The sequence below is a fragment of the Erythranthe guttata genome, chromosome 9, assembly GCF_056151865.1.
Source record: "Erythranthe guttata isolate IM_541 chromosome 9, IM_541, whole genome shotgun sequence".
In the NCBI taxonomy this organism is placed as follows: Eukaryota; Viridiplantae; Streptophyta; class Magnoliopsida; order Lamiales; family Phrymaceae; genus Erythranthe; species Erythranthe guttata.
In genome coordinates this window covers 4,990,721-5,007,629 of record NC_142541.1, presented here as the reverse complement: position 1 = coordinate 5,007,629, position 16,909 = coordinate 4,990,721, and the positions used below count along the sequence as shown (strand labels likewise).

At 32.5% G+C, this 16,909-nt stretch overlaps 2 protein-coding genes across 2 annotated transcripts; both read right to left on the bottom strand.

The window, feature by feature from the left end:
- Positions 1 to 6,750: 6,750 nt before the first annotated feature.
- Positions 6,751 to 7,618, bottom strand: LOC105951565 (expansin-A23). The gene is made up of 2 exons (XM_088822697.1): positions 7,599 to 7,618; positions 6,751 to 7,488 (listed from the first exon to the last, which is right to left on the bottom strand). Exons 1-2 carry the CDS (start codon positions 7,616 to 7,618, stop codon positions 6,813 to 6,815), a joined length of 696 nt encoding a protein of 231 aa, XP_088678823.1. The 3' UTR covers positions 6,751 to 6,812.
- Positions 7,619 to 11,072: 3,454 nt separating this feature from the next.
- Positions 11,073 to 14,290, bottom strand: LOC105955370 (uncharacterized). Its single transcript, XM_088822696.1, has one exon. The coding sequence runs from the start codon at positions 13,188 to 13,190 to the stop codon at positions 11,073 to 11,075; it is 2,118 nt and encodes a 705-aa protein (XP_088678822.1). The 5' UTR covers positions 13,191 to 14,290.
- Between the last annotated feature and the right edge of the window lie 2,619 nt (positions 14,291 to 16,909).

The following is a 16,909-nucleotide window of genomic DNA, read 5'->3' as shown; positions in this document are numbered from 1 at the left end:
TTATTTGATATATTTTATAAATCCAAAAACAAAAAAATCACAAAAGAAAAAAAATAAAATCGAGGTTATCTTTTTATTTCTTTAAACATGTAATTTTATGTAGAACAAAGTCTAATAAGTTATTGCTCGTCTAACTAGTTTTCTCTCTCTATTTGAGTATATATATAATGACAAAATATATTGCTATTGCACTACCTCCTAATTGTTTCACAATTTAATTATGTATAAAATCGAATTAGCTAGTCTCGATTAAGTAAGATAGTAAAAATACAAGAAAACTATTGTTTTTGCCTTTTATCTTAACAATTAAACAGTTTTTTAAAAGGAAAAAAAATGTTGAAAAAATTGCATAAATTAGTAAAATTTGAGTAACTATTTTGCAAAAATTGTTGCAAAAATGTATGTGATCTAATTGTGGATAGTGGTCGTCGTGAAATTCTTGTATTAGATAAATTGTTGGAGCCATGAGAATTGTCGATTGAGAAGCCAATTTTTATAACGCGTATGGAAACAAAATGTAAGCGATGTTTTTGTGCCGAAAAGATTGGTGGAGCATTTGAAGCTTCTAGAAGAGGAGAATGATAAGGGAAATATAGAAAATAGAAATAATAAGGCTTTTCTGTATCATAGTATTCGTATTTAAGTCCGAAACAAATATCTCAAGTTGAGAACAATCCACGAACAAAACTTGTGAGCAATTTAGCACATGGATCACAAAATATTTCAGCGATTCAACGCCGTTTAGATCTAATGCAGATTTATGATTTGTAGAGAAGGTTAAAAAAACATAATTTCATATCTCATTCAAATCATGATTCAGTCGATTGAGTTATTCCTAAAATTACAAGATCTATTAGATTTAGTCAATAACTCATTTATGCCACATTCGATAAAATTTTGTATTTTCCGATAAATTTAGAGAAGGTTTAATTATAACTTTATTACTTTTCGAGATATAAAATATAAGCAAGTGATCTTTAGGGTTTCATAAATTTTGAAATTATATATTTTGTTTTTGAGAATTTTCTATATTTTTTAATGCATTCCAAATATTTGCTTGTTGAGTAGAATTAGTTCTTTTCACAACACATCCGCGTTGCGTAGCCTCCGATCTAGACGTACGACTATGAAGTTACAAGAAGCTATTTATCTACTAAGATTGAGGTTCAAGATCGAAGATATACAATTTGAATATGAACATCGATCGTTTGCATTCAAAGAAAAATATTATATTGAAATTAGTTTCTTAAATATTTTGAGAAAAAAACTCAATTAATTATTTGCTTTGATTTATTGCCAAGCACAATCATTGTATCAAACAAATGTACAGACATTTAAATCCACATGCATGCATAGTGTAAGTCTCCTAAATAGAGATGTTGTTTCTCAATTATTGAAATTAAATTTGACGATACTTAGACTCAAATTTACCCATTGGAGGTGCATTAAAAATAAGTGTGTATTTGAGTGGAGGCCCATGAAAAAAGTTTCAATATAACGGTTAGAAATAGTCATCTTTGTGCTAGGGTTTCACAGTTTTATTAGAAAAAGAATATATGGTTCAATAAAGTTTACGTTTTCGTTAGATTTTTTATAATACCCAATAGATCGTAGAGTTCATACATATATGTATTGAATTTTTGTGGATGTTCATTAACGCATTTACAACATGCTTTGAACTTAACCCGATGTAGACACAGTATATGTGATGCATTTAATTTTTGCAAAGAGCTAACCGGAACAATTGTGATTCCCTAAAATGAAAATCATCAACATTAATTCACTATAAAAAAAATCTTTTGAGTGACAACACCTATTTTACATATAGTCATGAGGCAAAAAGTGTTGTCACTATGCTTGTCACTAATATGGTATCGCTAATGCTCTATAGTGACAATAAATAATGATTAAGTGACAACAAAAATAGCTATTAGTAACAATAAAACAATGTTATCACTTAATAAGTGCATTATGATTCAGTCGATTGGGTTATTCCTAAATTACAACATGTATTAGATTTAGTCACTTACTCATTTTTGCCACATTTGATAAAATTTTATATTTTCCTAGTTTAATTAGGACTTTATTACTTTTCGAGATTATAAAATACAAACATGTCTTTAGTTGCATAATTTTTTAAATTAATAGATTTTTTTGGAGAATTTTCTCTCATTTCCAGTGGATTCCAAATTAATGTTTGCTTGTTGTATAGGATTAGTTCTTTTTACAGTACTTACGTGTTGCGTAAGCTCCAATTCAGACGTACGAATATGAAGTTACAAGAAGCTATTTCTCTACCAAGATTGAGGTTCAAGATCGAGGATATACAACTTTAATATGAACATCGATCGTTTGCACTCAAAGAAAAATATTATATGAAATTTCAATCAGTTTAGATTTTTAAATATTTTGAGAAAAAAAAAACTCAATTATTTGATTTAATTAATCGCCAAGCACACTCATTGTATCAAGCAAATGTTATAGACATTTAAATCCACATGAAAAAATGTTTCAATATTAGGCATCTTTGTGCTAGGTTTTTATAACTTTATTAGAAAAAAATTGTGGTTCAATAAAGTTGACGTTTTCATTAGATTTGTTTATGATACCTAATAGATCGTTGAGTTCGTACATATACGTACTTGGAGGTTTCTCTAAATAATAGCCGCAATGAAGTCAAACTATGGGATGTGTTGAATTTTTTCGGATGTTCGGTAACGCATAACATGCTTCAAAACCGGTCGATACAATATATGTGATTCATTGAATTTTTGCAAAGAATTAATTTAAAGCGCCGGAACAATTACGATCACCTAAAATACATGGAAATCATCAACATTAATTGTTAACTTAGGGCCTGTTTGGCTAAGCTTATTTTATACAGTTAATAAACTCTTATGTCTTATAAGCTGTTTTAAGAGCTAATAAGCTGTTATGTCTTATTTCTAGAACTAATTTTTAAAGTGTTTGATAATGTGCTTATAAACTATTTTTACGGTGGACTAGAGGTGGTACGTTTTAAAATATATTATTTGCTCTATCTCCAACAACTTATTTTTTAAATTTTTAAGATATTTTTTTTTTTAAATTCCAAATACTTTGAAAGAACTTATAAACTCCTTTTGACAACTTATAAGCTTAGCCAAACACCCTCTTCACCCTGCACCCCTTTCACATTATTTAGTTCCCTGTATTACATTTATATATAACCTTGTGATCAATTGTTAGACTTTCAAATATTCTTAAAACTTAAATCACAATTTTATTAACCTATCAACTATTTTTCTCATTAACTATCCTTTCGAGATGATATTGCATTAAATCAAGTGTTTAACAAGGGTACTTTACAAATAAGTTCATCAATGGGTACTTATTCATAAAGTGGTCCAGACAATAAACTCTTTTATAAAAAAGTCTACACATGGTCTAGAGGTTTGTGAAAAACTAAAGGGGCGTGCTAAATCCCACATTAAAATTTCTAAATCCCACACATAAATTAAAAAAAAAATATTTTCTCTAACTTCTCTCTAAGATGATTTTATCCTAGCTAGTCACTCAAAATTCATTATTCTTTTACGTGAATAGTCATAAAAAATGAGTCCCGTATTAATTAATATTTATTTTCATTAAGCCTATTTAATTATTCAAATTCATATCAATTTGATTTTTTTCCTCAAATTCCAACTTTATTTTAGTTTGAACATGTGAAGATTTTTGTCAAATTCGAACTTGGAATGCTAGGGACATTTTTAGTGTGTCATTTTGTGAAAAAGTTAGGCAAAAGAAGAAGGGTGGAGGAGAAGAAGAAGAAGAAAAGATTTTAGAGATAAACATTGTTAGCTATGTGCATGATTTGGTAAAATTAGTGCGGGGTTTAGCATTTCAGAAAACTAAAATAGCCCCTCATACTTTAATATGCTCCAATTTCATTCTTTAATTTAATATCACCTCAATTTAACCCCAAATTTCACAAATTGTTCAATTTCGACCCAAAACACATTTTATAGATAATTTTGTCCGTCACCGCCGTTGACCGTCTAAGGCGTTGAATTTTATTTTTCTTCCTGACTTTTCCGCCACCGGTTTCCGGCTGTCAACGCCGGTCTCCCGCGTTGACTTTTTCGAAAAAAATTCTTTATAAACATCTTTTTGCCCCCGTTTAAACAACAATATTGTTGTGATTGACAGTAATATATATTAACTATAATACTGTTAAACACAGTAAAATTAACTATATTATAGTTTAACACAGTAATATTGTTGTATTAATCTCTAGCACAGTAATATTAACACAACAAAACTCATTATTATTGTGTAATAGAGTAATATCAATATGTTGACCGTTCAATAAAGGTAAACATAATAAAAAGTCAGAAGAATTAATATTACTGTGAGTGACAGTAATATTACTATAACAACAGTAATATTACCGTCAACCACAGTAATATTATTGTGTTTACAGTAATATCAAAATAATAGATAATAATATTATTACGTTACTTCGTGAATAACTCAAACAAAACAAAAAACCTACAAAAATAATATTGATGTGGTTGACAATAGTATTATTGTGTTTAAAGTTATTTTACTATCAACGACAGTAATATAATTACGTTGACTTGTCAACAAATCAAACAAAATTAAAAAAAAAAATATTGTCATTGACTCTAATTGTACTGTCAACGGCAGTACAATTACATAAATGTATTGTTAACGACAATACAATTACGTTAATGTACTGTGAGTGACAGTATAATTACGTTAATTTACTGTCAGTGACATAATAATTACCATTAATGACAGCACATTACGGTCAACGTTTAGCGGCGGACGTAAAAAAAAAAAAGTCAACACCGGAATCCTGCGGCGGAGAAAACAGACCAGAAAAATAAAATCGAAAAGTCAATTCCTAAAACCGGAGGCAATAAAATTATGTTTGAATTTTTTTTTTTAAAAGTCAATTTTAAAATTGGATTTTTGTGATCAAAATTGATTAAATTAGGTTTACACTTAAGAATTGAGTGTAAATGGTTGGGTGTAATTTTGTCATATACATGAATGTTTCCTTTATTTATAATAAATATTAAAGGGATGAGTTTATTGGTGAAAGAGATATATACCCTAAACCTAGAATAATAAAGATTGTTGGTTAAGAACTTAATTATACACAAAAACCCCTAACAATAATAATAAAGATACTTGTTTAGGGACTTATACAAAAAACCCCTAACAAAAATATTGTTTTATATGTAGATTGTCATCATCCGTCAATACTAGATAAGTGCAGACTTTTAGATCTTAAGACAATACCTTTTAACATGACTCCTAATTTTTACTAGTCATTTTTAGTATATATTCTATGTCACACAAAAATATTTATTTATATGTATTTTGTAGGGTTGAGCATGGATCGAGTTGGAATTATCGGCCAATTGCTTACCCGACCCGACTCCCCGATTTTGTTGAATATTGAAAATCATTACCAGTCTGACCATTATAGGTTGAATAATGATTGACAACCAATTTTGTTGGATAAACAATGAGTCGGTTGAATGTATTATCGGCCATAATAATAAGATGTTCTTAATAGTTTATTTAGAAGATATTTAAAATTTTGGGAAAACTTATATCGCCAAAATCTTACATTAAAATTAATATTTTTTTTATTTTAGTTTACTATTATTATTATTAAACTTCTATAATAAGTAAACATATAATGAACAATATCAAATAAGAATTATAAAATATAAGTAGTACGTAGCAAGGTTCTACATATCGGTTATCGGGTCCGAGGCGGTTAGGGACCGCCACACGATAAATCGGTGCGTCGGTGATTAATTGGAGATATATCGAAAATAAATCAGTTTTAGATTTAGTGTAATATATTTCTAAATATTATTTGTTAATATTTAAAACGTATAAAAATAATTGAACTTGATTCTCTCCTCATCGTTTATATAATCTAATCACATAACAAAAGTTTAATATTTAGAACTTGATTCTCTCCTCATTCTAAATGTTTTTATTTTTAGGTTAGGTTCTTCTTACGGGGTCGGTGAGTTTGGGTTTGATTGAAAGAGATGATGAGTTGGAATTGAAAAAATAAAATAAAAATAAAGATAAACACCATATTTTCCTTGTAATAAAAAATTAAAAAAAATATTAGAAAAAAAATATTTTTCCGATATATCGCTCGAAGTTTGACCCGCCACTGACCGCCACAAATCGCCTTGGACCGCCTCACCGTCAAAAAACCGATTTTCAAAACCGCCACATAAATATCATAAAGGTTTATGCCCGCCACCGATATGGCGGCGGATATATCAACAGCCACAACCGATATTTAGAACACTGGTACGTAGAGGTTTATAAATTTGTATTTCGAGGTTTTAAATTTTGACTTTTTTAATATATTATTTCAACACTAAGAAAATAAGAATTACAATTAAATATCTATAATAATTTTTTATTATTAAAAAAGTCGGTTGGCCGATCCCAACCATCCAACCGACTTTTGAGTAAACTGAAAATCACCGACCGACCCATTTATATATGAGTCAGTTAAAACTATCGGCCTGACAACAAAATTATCGGCTGATAAAAGTGGGTCGAAAGTGGGTCGGTTTTCGACAAAACCAAACCATGCTTGGCCCTAGTATTTTGTGAATTAAAGTCTCGAAAAATAATTCATATTTTACCAAACTATTTTCTATATTAAAAAAAAAAAAAAAAACTCAAATGTCTACAAAGTATAAATATATCTAACTAATGGAAATTCAAACTAATTAAACACAAAGTAAAAATATGTCTAATTAATGGAAATTCTTGCCCTCATAAGTTTGCCCAAGCTGCCAATTCGCCGGTGCGACGTCGTTCGACTGCACCACCTTACCGTCACTAGTTTCCACCCGAAAAGACAACGCCTGCCCTTGCAATCCCTCCGAAGTATGCCAATTTTGCCCCCAACTCCGACTCATGTCGATCCATTTATTACTACTCGACCCTTTAATCTTGACCGACGTAACATCACCAACCCCACCGACGTTGTACACAAGAACGAGCATCCAATATGGATTCCCTTTTATCTCGAATTTGATACCGCCCTTTTTCCAGCACATGACTCGCCTATATATAACCGGGACTACTCCGGCTTTGTATTGCGCGATTTTTAGGAACATGGGAAGCGAAAGGTCGAAGTGCTTTTGAGGAGGGTTGCACCAAATATCGTGAGTTTTCGTGTAGTTTGGCGGGCAGAAATTTGTGGCCGTTACGCGGATTATGGAACCGCGGACGCACCATTGTGGATCGTTTGCGCACATTATCTCGAAACAAGCTCCGCATGCCGCACCATTGTTGAACAATGCGGTGCTTAGGGCTGTTGTTTTGAGGCCGTAACCTTGCTCGAATAGGTTTCCGTATCCGCAAGCCCCTTCTGCAAAAACAAAATTAAAAATTAAATTGAAATAATATATTATGAAAATTAAACCACTACATACTATGAGTATGAGGTTTGATCTAACTATACAAAAAAATTAGCTAATTTTATTAATTTTCAAATAAATGTACTACGTTTATTTGTAATAAATGAAAAAAATCACGCGATTAAATTCAAAAGCATGATTTAAACAAAATGCCAATAGACTCGTATTTGTAATTTCAAACATAAACTATGATTTTTTTTTTCCCCTGTAAATTGGAGACAAAATCTCAGCAATTGACAATACGAAAAAGTAAAATTTAGTAACTAATTATTCTCGTATCTTTTTAAATATAAAACTAATTGACGCTAGCACAACTCTATTGGCATTTCTTTTAAAAAAAACTCGTTTTGTTTTTCCGGTTCGATGCACATGATAGCTGTTAGAATTTATTTCGTGCAGATATAAATTATTTGTGTCAGATTCAGTTTTTCGTTACTGTTGCGTGAAGTGTTGCAACAGTTCGTGAAGCAGTTCGTAAAAACAGAAATAAACGAGACACAAATTTTAATGTGGTTCGGATACAACTGTACCCTACATCCACGGGGACCTGCAAATAAAATTTACTAATTTTTAGTTTTACGAATACAATAATAGGACTTAATCAAAATACAAAGACTCCCTCTTTGTTGACGCCGTTCTTGTATACTACGCTGAATTATAAATCTTCAATTTGCAGCACGTCCCTTGCTCCGCACGGTTGAACTCCCTTCAACGTTGATTTCTTCAGTCGGCGGATCGATCTCCTCCCGAGATCTGTTTAAGCCCCTCTCCCGAAGAACCGGTCTTCTTTTTGTATAGAAGAAGCAAACTTGTGATACTCGTTGAATCTTGGTGTCTTCACCACAAAGCCTTGAAGCCGATATATTTTCTATGAAAATCACGTATCACGATGGAGCAATAAAAACGAGAGGAAAAAAATATTTCTCTGAAATCTTCTCTCGATAGAAAAACTCCGGAAGAGCAACAAAGAAAAGAGAATTATTTTTCTCTCCAAAAAGCCGCGCACAATCACGTTCTGATGTCTTCCTTTTTATACGTGATTGAATCTTCCTATACAAGAAATAAAGAAACCCATTAGGTTTTATTGTTAGACGTACAAAGAAGAGTTTTTAATAGAAAAGAAATATTAGCCCACTACTAATGAATACTTAATTCCCATAAAATATAAAATACCAATGAAATAAAATCCATTAGGTTAGGGATTCTTATTCACGTAAGGAAAAGGATTTGTATAACAAAGGAAGGTCTTAGTCATAGAAATTCCTTGTTAACACATCACTTTATGTAATTAAATAAATTAATGACAAAATAAGAGTTTAAAGCATTAAGGAAACTTCCCTAGCTTTAGACACACGTTTTTCACACACGTGCTGAAAAACCGAAATTAGAATCCTCTCGGATTCTAACAATCTCCCCCTTTGTCATCTATTTATTATAATCAAGTCCTCCCCTTAATCAAATACCTGAGAAAATAAAACAATCAGATGATAGACGGAAGCAATAAAACAAAGATCATTATCAACTCTTTCTACAACAAGAGTGGCATCAACTGCTGCAATAGTAAGTGCCACAGTTTCAGCAACTGTTCCCACAGTAGTGGCTTCGGCAGGTGGTTCACAACGGAGTCAGCTCCCCCTGCATGTGTATCTTACTCTGTGAATGATCTTTAGGCAGCTCCTCTTGTAAATGCATTCATTCTTCCCCTTTGCTTACTCGGCTTGATACACTTGGAAGGCGGTGGATGACAACGTGGTAAATTATCCACGTGATAAAAAAAAAACTCAGCAAATAATGTCTGCATTAGCACCCCCTTTTATATTCTTGTGAAGACCTAAACCAATTAATGACAATAAACATCTCTATAGGTTTCCACTTGGTGTTGTGGACTTAGAATCCCACCGCGATTCTAACACTCTCCCCCTTTGGCATTGATTGGTCAGAACATTTACTCCCCCTAAATATATGATACATGCATGAACAAGGGTTAGCAAATTCAGAATAACATCTGCACATATAAACTGTTGCAACAGTTTATCAAACAGTTTAAGCTCTTAGCAAAAACAGCTTAGGAAAGCATATAGGTAAAATTGTTCAATTAAGCAGGGAACAACAAAAAAAAATGCAGTAGCAGAATCAACTTCCCTTTACAATGAATTCCTCCTTAAATGACCTCCTATTTTTTTTATTGTTCCAAAAACTGTCGGATGAACTGTCTCAACAGTTGTCTGAACTCCCCATGTATTCCAGTACTGTTCCAGCAATTGTTTAGTGCATTGTGGCAACAGTTGTTTGAACTCCCCCTGTGTTCATGCCAACTTTACTGTTCTTTTTCTTTTCTCCCCCTTTCTGGGCAATCACCATGCATAGATAAATTAACATGGACTAATGATGTTGATGTGTCGAGCAATCTGTTCAAACACTTAACAAAAAGATCAAACGAAGAGAGAATTTTGAAAGTAAGTAAGAAGAATCACCATACATGACGTGCACACAAAATCACAAACTCACAACTCAATACCACACGATAATTGCAATGCGAAAATCAAAGGATAGTGATATCAAATCCAACATTAAATAACAAAGACTACAGACTTTGCCAAACTTCCTAAGAAACGTGGAGATGAGAGGAGTAAACTCAATAGATCCGGCTGCAACAAAAAAATAAATTTAACCGGCACATAAACAAAAATCCCGTCTCTCTTTCTCTCTCTCTCTTTTTTTTTTTTTTTTTTTTTTAAATAATGCCTAATGCAAGACAAGAAGTAAACATGAGAAATAAACATGAGTGAAGAGACATATGTGAATAGGATACAACATGGGCTAACAAAACATATGGGATTTATCTTCACATTCACGATAAATGCAATCCCCAAAAATCCGACTGCCAATGCAACCAATAAATTTAATAATCCCAAGTCAAACACAAAGATGCTCTTATTAGGTAGCGTACACACACGTCTAATGGTAGCTTTTTCTCATGAAAAATAGAGCAATTAAAAGGAACGAGATTATGGTGGTCGTGCAATGTGTAGTCCCCTGGGCTTTCTAATTGAGCCTTGTAGTGAGTGTTCGGTCAAGTGGTTTACTAGCTCGACTCAACTAGGCTTCGAACTATTCACTGACCATATGTATAATTTATATTGGTCGTGCAATGTGTAGTCCCCTGGGCTTTCTAATTGGGCCATGTAGCGAGCTTTCGGCCACGTGATTTACTGACTCGACTCAAAAAGGCTTCGAACTATTCACTGACCAAATGGTTGTAGATATATATATTAGTAACAGTAGTTCAAGAGAGCTTTCATTCATTAAAAGAGGCAGATTTTCCCTATAAAAACATCCAACCATGACAAGACTATTCAGATAAATAAATAAGTTGGAGCCTTTTAAGTAATCATTTTGGGAATTGGTGAAGTTCTACCCCCACAAAGTTTAGAAGAACACGAAGTATCAAATTCACATTTGTCTCAATCATATGTAGTATGCTTAATGCAGGTCCTATATGAGATGCAAAAACATATGAAGTGTCCTACCACTAAAAGTTGCAAGTCTGGACACACAGACTGTTACAACAGTTCATGCAACTGCATCAGATTAAACAACATAAATTCCCAGCGATTTTCGCAATGAATCAAATTTCTGTGCATCAAGGGTTTTTGCAAAAGCATCAGTTAATTCATTCTCCGTTGCACCATAATCAATTGAGACAACCCCCTTTTCGACCAAGCCCCTTATGAAAACATGACAAATATCAGTAAGTTTAGTTCTCGAATGCTGAATTGGATTCATAAACTTATTTTTCGCATACAAATTATCACAATTCAGATTACCAAGTTTTTTATTCCCCAAACTAGCTTTGTCACAAGAACTGTTGGAACAGTTAGTACTATCATCAGATGAGTTTAAAGAAGTAATGGCAGATAAACAATTAAGATCAGACTTCTTTACCCAGATTTTTTGTTGAGTTTTATTCACTAAATCAACCTTTATCTTGGGTTTTTGAGACGACACAAAAGTGTGATCAATTTTAGCGGAAAGTGGTGAGCGGGCCATTATTCTTTTAACCATTTTCAAGTACTTAAAACACCTGGGTCGTATATGACCAGGAACATGACAAAAATGACAGGTAGGAACAAAAACTTTTCTTTGAAATGGCTGTGTTGGTGCAACTGTCGCAACAGTCTGTGAAACAGTGGATTGCTTAACAAAATTGATTTTTCTTTTAGGATTTTCTTTCTGTTTCGATGCACCAGTAGATAGCTGGTTACCCCCTATACCTATACGACAGTAGTTCGGCTGATTTTTGTTCAAAATTTCATTCAAAGTTACTCTACCAGTATTAAACTTAGAAATAACATCTTGGGTTTGAGCAAATTTAGCCTGCAAGCTATCTATTTCTCTACTAGAAGAAATAACATTTTGTTCAAGAGTAGAAATTCTTACCTTCAACACTTTATTTTCCTCTATGAGAACATGCTTATCATTTTCAAGGCGCTTATTTACCTCAGATACTTCAAGCCACTTCCGGTACATTTTTTCATATACATCTTTCACCTCTTCAAGGGTTGGCTCTTCATCATCACTACTGAAATCTGTCGGACAGACTGTTGCAACAGTTCCCTCGGTTCTGCTCATCGAAGTAGTACCACTGAATGCCATAAAGTTAGTGGTTTGATCTCCTTTGTTGTTCTCATCCTCATCACTGTCCTCTTTATCACTCCAAACAGTGGTGAGTGACATCTTATTTTTCTTCAAAGTGTTCGCACACTCGGCCTGAATATGTCCAAAACCCCCACACTCTCGACATTGTTTTCTCCTAGACTTTGCATCACCAAAATAACCATTATTAGAAAACTTTTTAAATTTGTTAGGGTTAACAGACTTACCTGATTGAGAGGAATTTTCTCTATTTTCGATTTTTTTACGCAGGCTTTCGAGGTTATTTGACATAATTGCTAAGGATTCTTCAACATCAATGTCACACTCATGAAATGTTTGGCCTTGTGAGATGCCATGGGAAGCTTCAGCTTGGAATGCCACATTCTTCACCTTTTTCTTTTCTCGAATATTTGCTCTAAAATTCATTTCTTGGGTTTGCAGTTTACCCATGAGTTCATCTAGCTTTAGCGTATTGATATCTCTCACTTCTTCGATTGCTGCAACTCTGTAAGCGAATCTTTCTGGTAATGAACGTAGTGCCTTTCTTACCAACTTTGTTTCCGAGTATTGTTCACCTAGTGCATACGATTCATTTGAAATATCACACAGCTTAGCGTGGAAATCAGCAATCGTCTCGTCCTCCTCCATATGAAGACTCTCAAATTTCGTGGCTAGCATCTGCAGCTTAGATGTTTTAACAGTTGATGTGCCTTCATACGTCACTTGTAGGATCTCCCATGCTTTTTTTGCTGATTCACACGATGCTATCAATTTGAACTGATTGTCACCAACGCCATTGAAAATTGAGTTTATCGCCCTTGAGTTGTAATTGGCAAGTAATATATCTTCATTAGTCCATGCTTCTTCTGGTTTTACCGTTTGCATACCATCCGTTCCTTTAGCCATGGGCGGGGTCCAACCAGTCACGATAGCACGCCAAGCTCGTTCATCAACGGACTTGATGAACATCTTCATCTTCGATTTCCAGTAAGAGTAATTTGTTCCATCCAAGAGAGGTGGTCGTACTGTAGACGCTCCTTCACGATGAAGCATATCTGCACAAAACAATTTAAAAAATTAAATCCCAAAATCTCACTAAGTGTATCTAGTGACAGGCTCTTGATGCCAATTGTTAGAATTTATTTCGTGCAGATATAAATTATTTGTGTCAGATTCAGTTTTTCGTTACTGTTGCGTGAAGTGTTGCAACAGTTCGTGAAGCAGTTCGTAAAAACAGAAATAAACGAGACACAAATTTTAATGTGGTTCGGATACAACTGTACCCTACATCCACGGGGACCTGCAAATAAAATTTACTAATTTTTAGTTTTACGAATACAATAATAGGACTTAATCAAAATACAAAGACTCCCTCTTTGTTGACGCCGTTCTTGTATACTACGCTGAATTATAAATCTTCAATTTGCAGCACGTCCCTTGCTCCGCACGGTTGAACTCCCTTCAACGTTGATTTCTTCAGTCGGCGGATCGATCTCCTCCCGAGATCTGTTTAAGCCCCTCTCCCGAAGAACCGGTCTTCTTTTTGTATAGAAGAAGCAAACTTGTGATACTCGTTGAATCTTGGTGTCTTCACCACAAAGCCTTGAAGCCGATATATTTTCTATGAAAATCACGTATCACGATGGAGCAATAAAAACGAGAGGAAAAAAATATTTCTCTGAAATCTTCTCTCGATAGAAAAACTCCGGAAGAGCAACAAAGAAAAGAGAATTATTTTTCTCTCCAAAAAGCCGCGCACAATCACGTTCTGATGTCTTCCTTTTTATACGTGATTGAATCTTCCTATACAAGAAATAAAGAAACCCATTAGGTTTTATTGTTAGACGTACAAAGAAGAGTTTTTAATAGAAAAGAAATATTAGCCCACTACTAATGAATACTTAATTCCCATAAAATATAAAATACCAATGAAATAAAATCCATTAGGTTAGGGATTCTTATTCACGTAAGGAAAAGGATTTGTATAACAAAGGAAGGTCTTAGTCATAGAAATTCCTTGTTAACACATCACTTTATGTAATTAAATAAATTAATGACAAAATAAGAGTTTAAAGCATTAAGGAAACTTCCCTAGCTTTAGACACACGTTTTTCACACACGTGCTGAAAAACCGAAATTAGAATCCTCTCGGATTCTAACAATAGCATTTCAAAATTGGGAAAAAAAAAGATTAATTTAATAGATGACAGTAATAATTATAATAAGAAATGAACAAAAAAAGATAGCAACAAAATTAATAGTGAAAAAAATAAAATAAAAAATATCGGAAAAATGACATTAGGGTTACTTCGGGTTACCCATAGTTAACTCCTTTTATACGTCAGATTTGTTGGCGGTTGTTTTTTTTAACACGACGAACAATAACTTAACATACATTTTAGACGTGGTTAAGTTGCTAACTCTACTCCCAAATTTTTGTTTTCCTCATTCTCCATTTTTCACCTAAAATTAATTGGATATTAACACCTTATAGATATTTATATAATTATCCAACACTAAAATAATTGTTTTTGCTATATATTTTTTTCATTTAATTTCTCATTCTCCCCTTTTGAAATCCCAATTCCGTGCATCGCACGGGATAATTACTAATTAACAAAAAAACAATGATATATATATATATATATATATATATATATATATATATATATATATATATATATATATATATATATATAAAATGAAGTACTTACGCATGGTTTCACCGCCATTGATATCTCCATAGAATGTAGCGTGAGCATGATTCCAGCCATGGCCATAATTTGTATATCTATCTTCACTACTACAACTAACTACTGCAAATATAACTACTACTTGTAAACAAAACAAATAAATTTTATATAACGCCGCCATATGATATAATTTTATTTTGTTATTCGACAGCCTGTATTTTTATTTTGAGAGATATTAATTTTAATTTATAATCAAAAAAAAGAAAAGTATTGCTGTGGAGCATTAATATATTCTTTACTTGTATTAGTAAAGGAAATTAGTGATCTGTGTGACATAAAAATCGGGGGATGGAGATTTGGAGATTAATGGGTGACTGTAACTCAATTAAATTAATTTCCATGTTGAGTGTAAAAAGATCGTTGACTTTTCTACTTTCTGTAAAGTTTGTGACCTAAAAAAGAACCCAGTATCTCTCTTTTGTTGGAAACAAATTTTATTTATGGAATTAAAAGAAAGAAAAAGTTAAGACACATATTTTTTTTTCTTTTTTTTTTTTTTTTTTTTTTTGTGTGTGCGCATTCATTCGAGGGTAAATTGTTGTGCAATTAGTGAAATTCTATTTATGAAAAATATAGCAATAAACCCTTGGATGAATAATAAATGGTGATATGTCCAACCCTTAAATCTTCCTATGTGATAACCCCTAGAAATTTTAATTCCAATACTACCCTTTAGAAATTATAAAATCTTCTACCCAATAATTCATCCCACCTTCCTTAATATGGGCAATATAATAGGGATATTTCTGCACTCAATATGCTCAGTGTGTGTGTATATATATATATATATATATATAATATTTTTTATAAATTCTTTTTAAACGAAAAATTGAATTTTTCCCCCGATAATTTTACTATGCCGAATATGACTATAGTTGAATATGACTATAGTCTACTATGACTATATGTGACTATACCAACTGTAGTCATACTCTTTCTTTATATTGTCGTTTTTTCATTTTCAACTTAATAATTCTGATTATATAGTAGTGTACAGTCATTTTTACCAAATTATATATAAAAAAAACGAAAATTGCACAAAAACAATCCAATCAACATCCATAAAAAAATACAATTTGAATCTTATTATTACATATCAACTTGAATGAGAAGATAGAACATATTCGAATATGACTACAGGCACATTCAACAATAGTCATATTCGAATATTACTATATCATGTTACTGTTAATTTTTTGTGGGAGATAGTTCTTCGTAATACTCGGGAATGTCCTTGTTAATTCCTCTTGAAGACTATGCGGCAAATTCCATCAAAATTGCAGCAATAAGAAGCAAATCTATATAAACCAGACTCAAATTCATAAAACAAAAGGCAATGAGAAAAAAGAAAAAAAAAATGCAGATGCTAAACATTCATTCACATAAACATATTATTACATACAAAAAAAAAATCATTTCCTTCAGAATTTTCAACATTCTTGAAGCTGCTCAAATTATTTTTGTAAAAATTAAGGGAAAAAAAATTTGAGATACCTACTAAATTCGTAATTGCATTCGACAACGCCAAAACGGACGAAACACTTTTCCCTCCACCCGACATATCCTCTCCTAGAAGCAACTTTGGAAACCTCTCCTTCATCAATTCCATATCTATATTCACCACCAAAACAAACGAAACATAATCGTAAAAAGCCATTTTTACGATCAGAATTAAAAAAAAAAAAGGAAAAAAATAACGAAACATTGAAAATAATTATAAACAAACTTGCCTGAATGCCTTTTTTGCAAGATGGCTGGGAGTACATGAATTATTATTTGCAGAATCCATTCTTTAGCTGATATAGCATGATTTTCAGTTTTTTGATGTCATCTAATCATTTTTCGCGTACTATTATATCCCGTTTTCCGTTCAAACACCCCAGCCCCAATTAAATCACCAGATTAATTACCTCTTCCTCCACCACCAGGGCTCAATTACCACCATTTATCCAACCTTGTTACTATCGCATCATTCAGACAAAACACCAATTATTAGAGATTACGACTCGAAAGAAAATC

Bases quoted from the DNA above. Each gene is read 5' to 3' on its own strand.
- LOC105951565 (XM_088822697.1), bottom strand. From the start codon at position 7,618: ATGCTTTTGAATTTAATCGC. The intron at 7,489-7,598 runs GTGATTTTTTTC...CATAGTATGTAG, and splicing joins ATGCTTTTGAATTTAATCGC to TGGTTTAATTTTCATAATAT.
- LOC105955370 (XM_088822696.1), bottom strand. From the start codon at position 13,190: ATGCTTCATCGTGAAGGAGCGTCTACAGTACGACCACCTCTCTTGGAT.